Source organism: Triticum dicoccoides, chromosome 5A (genome assembly GCF_002162155.2).
Source record: "Triticum dicoccoides isolate Atlit2015 ecotype Zavitan chromosome 5A, WEW_v2.0, whole genome shotgun sequence".
NCBI lineage: Eukaryota > Viridiplantae > Streptophyta > Magnoliopsida > Poales > Poaceae > Triticum > Triticum dicoccoides.
In genome coordinates this window covers 538,674,509-538,682,167 of record NC_041388.1, presented here as the reverse complement: position 1 = coordinate 538,682,167, position 7,659 = coordinate 538,674,509, and the positions used below count along the sequence as shown (strand labels likewise).

Below are 7,659 nucleotides of genomic sequence, written 5' to 3'. Positions count from 1 at the left end.
GATGGAGAAATCTGGAGTGAAAACAAGGTCTTCAAAGCAGACAATGTTACCTGCTGAAGCAGATATCTTGCTGGTTATAGATAGCTCTTCAGAGGAGGATTCAGAGGCAGATGACCAGTCCTATTATCCCCCTGAGGTGTATGCTCAAACTTGGCAGGGTTATATTACTCATATGATGCATATGTTGTATTGCAATGCTTAGATTTTACATCATATGCACAATATTAAATGCCATCTCCTTAGTTGACACATCATATATGCGATTGCCCTCTTCTCACTTGCTTAGTATATAAATCATATACTTGAATTATACCATGCCAACATGTTTACATAGACATCATGTATCTGCATTATGGCATGCCAACCCATTTTCTAAAGACATAATATAGTTATATCATCTCATCCTGTTTAATAGTCATCATATTTTGAATTATGTCATTCTATCCTGTTTAGTTAACCATCATACATTTGAAATTGTGTCATGCTATCCTGTTTAATTAGCCATCATATATGTAAAATTATGTCCTGCTATTATGTTTGGTTAGACAACATAAATGTGAATTATTTCATGCCATGTTTTCTTCCCTACTATCCATTGCACCTGTCTATCTTACAATGTATGTACATTCAATTACTTTTCTTGTTTATCAGCCATTTCAATTGGAGGGGGTGATGGCAGTATTTGTGGGAGTAAAAACACGGTCTTCAGAAAAGATTGTGCTACCTGTCGATGCAGATAGAAACACGGTTGTACTTGCCCAAGAACCAACCCCACCACACATAACTCAGACTCACGCAGATTGTACCCCTACCCAGTTGGACAGAGAACCAGCTACACCCTTTCTAACCCCAACCCCAGCAGATAGTAACCCAGTTCCAGTTGACACAGCACCGTCTCCATCACAGAGCACCCAAACACAAGCAGTTAGTAAGGCAACTGTAGTGCCCAAATTAAGCACGAGGACCACCACTCTGAACCCCAAGTCAACGCTTAAAGCAGAAGAAGAATTGTTCTCAGGTCAGGTTCCATAGCTATGGTTCATACTACTTTGCTCTTGCATCACTATATTTACTCATACCAACTAATTTCAAATTGAAGGATGCAATTGAAACACCAATGGCGCAACAAGTATGTTTTAAACCTGTTTCACATGTTTGCTGTTGTAACTTGCTCTATGTTGATTTCAGTTTCAATTGAATAAACAGTTATGCTCTCATGCCATGCACATTCCAAGTGTTGTTATTGTTGTGTAGTTTCCCACACTTATATTCTGTCTATGCTGCTTTGTCTTAAATAGATATGATTCAAACTGTATCTATCTTGATTTGGCAACATAAACCAGAATGATATAGACCATACAGTGACCATACTACATAGATATATGTTTGTTTCATGCTGTTATCCTGTCCACCTTACTACTGAACTGGTTTACCAAAATGAGTTTCATATGCTACATTGTAAACATGTGATGTGTTTGTTTGTTTCTATTTTAGAACACGGATAAAATATTGGAGAAAAGTACCCTGTTATGCAATGGTAAAGGAAGTAATGCAGATAAGGTTCAAGATAGTGAGACATCCCTGTTGGTCTCCAAGAAAGCTGATAAAAACTATATTGAAGACAATGAGACAACCCCAAAGTCCTGTCTTGATGTAGTGTTCGAGTTACTGGCTACTACTGCTGGCACCAACTCTTCGAACTTGCTGCCTGAATCAGTTCGGCTTCTTGAGTCTCAACTTCAAGTTGAAAGACATCGATAAGATGTTATGCGACAGGAAGCCGAAGGACTAAGGAAGTCCCTGCAGAATTTAGATGCATACTTTCTGGTGCAACAGCAAGTGCTGGAGGATTTAAGCGCTAAACAAGAGAAAGTTAATAAGCTTCCTAAGCATCTTGCCAGCATTATGGGTACCCAGGATATTGTTTCTTGAGCTCTTCTGAAGTGGTTTTAGTTCTGGACGTGTTTTGCTGCTACGTTTATTTGCACTGGTCGTCAACTTTGACAACCACTCTATATGATATGCTGATTTGTTCCCTATATTTGCACTGGTGGCAAACTTTGATGCCCAGTGGATGTAATATGTGTAATAGCCGTGATAGCCTAGCGTAAGTTGCTTGCTTATTTATTTCCTTGTTTTCTTGTATATTTCTTTCCTTGTAGTCAGTGCAGTTCTTTTTCCGCGGTTTGCTAGTGGCCGCAATAACCTATTGTTTAAAACTAGGCCACAATAACCATGGGCTACATATTTACTGTAGTTACCATGGGCCTCCTACGGGCCGTAGAAACAATGGGCCTTCTTAGGGCTATAGAAAGAATGGGCCTTCTACGGGCCGTAGCATCAATGGGCCTTCTACGTGCCGTATGATCGATAGGCCAAACATGGGCCAATAACAGACCGCATTATGGGTCATAAACGGGCTAGATTTGGAATCGTCCGTTCATGGGCCGACAATAACAGGCCGTCGTTAATCGGACGTATTTGATGACGTTATGAAAACGGCCCAACGGAGTAAAGGGCCACAAACGAGCCGATTGTAATCGCGGGCTGAATTTGGCCCATAGGAAGAAAAGGCCAATGACGGGCCTTAAGTAACCGAATGCTGGAAATGAGACCAAGAATAAATGGGCCCTGAGAAGGCCGAAAGATAACACGGGTTGGAAACGGCCCAATGAAATAATGGGTCGTTAATGGGTATAAATGGGTACACTGTTCATTGCAGGCCAGATTCACCACGGGTCATTAATGGGCCAAGAGTTACAAATGGTCTCGTATGGGCCGAAAGACATCATGGGCCATACATGGGCCGGAAGTTACAACGGGGTGGAATCATATTGGAAGGCCCAGATGAAACTACTGGACTTAATTCGGATAGGCCGTTAACAGGCTTTTCGTGGGCCGGCCCGTTACCTTTTGACCAAGTCAAATGGGCCGGCCTTTTCACCGGAATGGGCCCCTGTTGGGCCGTGCCACGTGTCGACGTATCATAGGCGCCTCCTGTCTAATGAATGGATGACATCTGTCCCAACGATGAGCCAACACGTGTTTCCTCCAGCCAATGAGAATTTTACACGTGGAAAATCCTCATTGGTCCGAGCTGTTAGCGGGTTATCGGATCCAAAACCGGACCCGATAGCTTAACGGCGCCCCGTTACGGTGGATGCCACGTGTCGGTCATCCTTGACGAAAGCACTTCCATGACGTGCGATTTATCGTCATGGAAGTGGACACTTCCGTGATGATAATTTTGGTAATGTCATGGAACACTTCTACGATAGCACAGGTATGACTATCTTAATTCTGTCATAAATTTTTCATGGATGTACATGCATGACAGAAAACATGACCTACTGTGACAAACACGTATCATCACGGAAGTGTATTTTTTTGTAGTGCGGATACCTGATGACTTATGCAGGGGGAGCAGTGTCATGGCAATCAAGGTAGCGGGCATGGCGGTGCCCCCTTCATGAGTCGGAGGGGGAGATTTGTTGGGATATCCTCCTCATGTGGGCTATGAGGAGATGACCGTTTGAGGCCTTTTAGGCAGCCCAAAGAGGTGCAGAAGCCCACTACCCATTAGGGTTATGACCTAGGGTCATTTTGGACTTTGCACATGAGAGGATGGGGATGCTTTACCCTCCATCCAGTAGCCACCACCAAGAGTGATGAAAATCAGTTCATCCTCCAAGAGAGAAGAAGAGAGAAAACCAAGAGAGCAAGGGAAGAAGAGGAAGATTGAAGGAAGAAGAAAAGGGAGCTCCTCCCCAAGGTTGTGATGGTCCAGATCCACTACCTTGTCTCCTTCAAGCTTCGGTTCCACCATCTTTGACGAGATTGTTCCAATCCCTAGTTCTTGAGCCCCAAATCTTGTTGTGTTCATCCAAGATTTAGAAATCTTAATGTATGAGATTCTCTAGTGTTGTCTAGAGAAGAACTTGTTGTATCCCACATTTGATAATAGTGGAAGAGGATTTGGGTGGCTTCGGCCCGTGGTTTTTCCTCTCAAGTTGAGGGGTTTTCCACGTAAAAATCTGGTGTCTCTTTGTTGATGATTGCTGCTATCTAGAAACTTACTCCTACCACAAGACACTTGGCTGAGGAGTGTCTTGCTTGCTGAGTAACATTTTCCGCCTCCATATATGCTGTTGCATATGTTTCCTTCCGTGCTAAGCAACAATCCTTGAGTTAGTACATGATGTGGTGTTGAGATTACTTGTTTCCGCTGCAGTTATCAGTTAACCACAAGTGCATTTGTGTGCTAATTCCCAACAGTTAAGTGGTGCATCAGGGTAACATTAGCTCCAGCTTGGCCCCTGGCCACGGACCAACAGTAGTCTTTCGTGCAAACTTTGTGCTCACTCGTGCACACCCGAGATCAACTTCTCATTTAGACACACCGGCTAGTTTCTAAAAAGGTAAAAGGGCTGGAGAAGCAAAAGTGAAAAGAGGAAAACCATAAAGAAACTAGCAGGTGTATATCATGACCCTCTATGAGAGATCGTTCAGCCATTTACTAGGCTCGCGCTATGGGCGGCTGGTGTTTCAGACAAAGTGAAGATCAATATGCATGGACAGATTTGAAAAATGGCCTAGCTGTTGGGGCGGAACTCGAGCAAATTAAACCCATTAAGCATCGATAGAATGGCGGCCAACCAGCTATGCCACATGGCGCAAACTAGTTGGCCGTGGTGAGAAAGCTTTTGAAATATTATTTTTTTAGATGAAGGTGAGGACCCCACATATTTTTTTAAATGGAGGGCTGTGCAAAGTGGCGCTCGCTGGTAGGTTGTGGTGGTAATTTTTTTTCTTTTTTTCTACTTCTTTTTTTAGATGGAGGTGAGGGGTGGTCCGCGGCGCCACACGACATCGTCGCCACCACTAGTGAACATTAAGAAAGGGATGGTCTGCATGGCGTGTGGCGGGAGGAATCATTTCACATATAGGTTTTGGCGATGCCCACATGCACCTAGGTTTTGAAAGGTGATTCAGGATATGTGCACTTGTGTAACTGGCTGGTAGAGTGGCTAGGTAAGGCCGGAGACGTGGAGAAATCATGATGCTTCAAGCTATCTATAAATGTGGCTCGCTAGAAATGATCTGATGTACGACGGCCGATAAGCGACCCGACAGCTATAACTATGGATGTACGATTCTTCATCAAGGAGTGGCAATCAGCAAAGGAACCAAGTGAGGCACGTTGTCCCCAGGTGGCGGAGCGCTGGCTCCCGCCAGAGAGGGATGGATTAAAACTAACATGGACGGTGCGGTGTCGAAGACCCCATATAAAGAAGGAGGGGTTGGTCTGTAGAGACCACCATGGCAGGGTCCTTGGCGGGACTTGCTAGTTTCTCCCTTCTCCTTCGGACCTCGGGTTGGTGGACTTGTTGGTATGTCGGAGGGTGGTAGGCTTGCAATAGAGATGGAGTGCAACAGTTGGTGCTAGAATCTGACTCTCAAGTGGTGGTGAACAAACTCAAGCGGATCTCTCCCTATATGAACCACTTGTGAAGGAGGTGAAAGGCTTGCTCCTTACAAGTGACAGAGCTAGACTTGCATAGTATATTTTCTTCACTGTTTTGCCTAAGGCTAGGGGCACACTCAGACTTGTACTTGAGTATAGGGTTTCATGGGTAAGACGCTCAATTAACGGCGTTTGCTCACTTATTAGCTAAGGAAGGTTGTTGGAATGAACTATGTTGCTCACTTTTTAGCTAAGGAAGGTTGCGGTAACGAACTATGCAAAACATGGCTTCATATCCCTTCAGTTTCTATTATGAATGCTTTGAACTCGGAGTTTGCCGAGGATTCTGAATAAATGCAACATTTCCAACTAAAAAACTAGATAATGATAAATATCCCTAAAAAACTACTCCCTCCATTCCTAAATATTTGTCTTTTTAGAGATTTCAAATGGACTACCACATAGAGATGTATATAGACATATTTTAGAGTGTAGATTCACTCATTTTGCTTCGTGTGTAGTCACTTGTTGAAATCTATAGAAAAACAAATATTTAGGAACGAAGGGAGTAGATAATGATAACTAGATAAATCGCCCTTGATGAAAGTAGAACAAGTTAAATACTCCTATATCTATATGGCAATGGAATGCTAATTTTAGCACCGAAGCACCCGTAAAAGAAAAGGCGCCGTAAAGAAGGGACATGGCAGAAGGAACATATATCACCAAAACAGACAACACTCGCACCAAAGGGGTAAACAGAGAGAAATACATCGCCTTTAAACAAACGCGTATACCATGAGTTCATGACAGATTCCATTTTTGCAAACACCCATGATGGACACATTATCTGAGAGTCTTACACGCAAAATACTGTCAGAACATGAATACAGTGCCTGACAACAACAGTCTTACAAACAACAGCACACCAAATTAACTGATGCAGCAGGACCGAATGAATGATAAAGTAGTTCCTGACAGCCTTACAAATAAGGATTACAACAAACAAATGGACAATTTTGAAAGCAACATACAAGCATGGCATGAAAGTAACATACCAGCACGACCAAATGAACACATTACGTGATACATAGTTTTTTGGAAGTACCATAAGACAGGCATGGCATGACCAATCGAATGCACTGGACAGTCATGAACGACCTGACAGTGACACCATCTTCACGGACGGATAGGTTGCGGGAGCGGCAGGAGTGATAGCACCATTGTAGAACAAACACCCATTTCCAAGTTGTGGCCCGCCGTCGATCTTCACCTACGGATACCAGTGAGAATGCGCCGAGGCAGTGCTCTGCAGCAAGTATGAAATGTGTGAGAAAACTGGCATAGTAAAACTAAAAGTAGTACTGTGATTAGTGAGCAGGCTTATGGACTTTACCTGGTCATGGTCATACAGTTGGGCGGCGTCAACAATTTCAATCTCGCTTGTACTTGCGGTCACTCCCTCTTCAGCCTCCGGAGCATCCTCGGCTTGATCTTGAATGTCATCGATGATGGCTACACCGTCTCTAGCCTCCTGGACAGCCTCCTCTGGCTGGTCTTGCATGCCGTCGATGAAGAAGTCGCAGTGCCCGGCAACTTGTTTCCGCACCGCCGCTTCTGTCATCTTCACGCTGGGGCTGTTGGTGTACCGTACGTTGTAACGAATGGCCACCTCTGATAGGGACAACAGGTTAATGATACCTGAAGGAACGCTTTTTTAGAGGAAAAGGGCTCTCAGCCCTGGCTCCACTTGTATTACCAAATGAAACCCCAGATATCCATCATCCTGTTACAAGCACGCAGGGAGATATTCAGCAAACACACTGCCCCAGCAAATAGAGTTGTCCAAGCCACAAAAGGCAGGAACGCCAATTACTTAACTGCTAAAGGCGATAAAAGCTAGTCTTAAAGATACCTCCAACCGCCAAAGAAAGAGAAACGGGAGCCGCGACTAAAAGAAAGTGAGACTCAGGCTGTGTTCGGTAGCCCTCCACTCCTCCATTCAGGAGCGGAGCGGGTGGAGTACCATATTAGCAGCTCCTCAAATTAACACTGCATGTTGCTCCGCTCCGGAGCGGAGTTGGAGAGCGGGAGGGAGTCCGAACAGGCCCTCAATGGACCACCCAGCTCTCAGTCAGTGTCACAGTTTGTGCAGCACCTCCGAGCACTGCAGAAGTCCTAGCCAGGGTCTGGCC

General features: G+C 44.4%; 1 protein-coding gene across 4 annotated transcripts in view; it reads right to left on the bottom strand.

The window, feature by feature from the left end:
- Positions 1 to 6,316: 6,316 nt before the first annotated feature.
- Positions 6,317 to 7,659, bottom strand: part of LOC119302603 — an 8,416-nt gene continuing 7,073 nt past the window's right edge. For 2 of the 4 annotated variants that reach the window (XR_005147667.1, XR_005147668.1), the window contains exons 3-4: positions 6,861 to 7,250; positions 6,317 to 6,773 (exon numbers count right to left, since the gene is read on the bottom strand). Coding sequence is in view for 1 of the 4 variants with exons in the window: in XM_037579642.1 (XP_037435539.1) it covers positions 6,738 to 6,773; positions 6,861 to 7,088 (264 nt within the window). In the remaining 3 variants the exon portion in view is untranslated. Of the gene's footprint in view, positions 6,774 to 6,860; positions 7,654 to 7,659 lie in introns of those variants that run through there. The other 2 variants (XR_005147669.1, XM_037579642.1) reach the window with 2 other exon arrangements.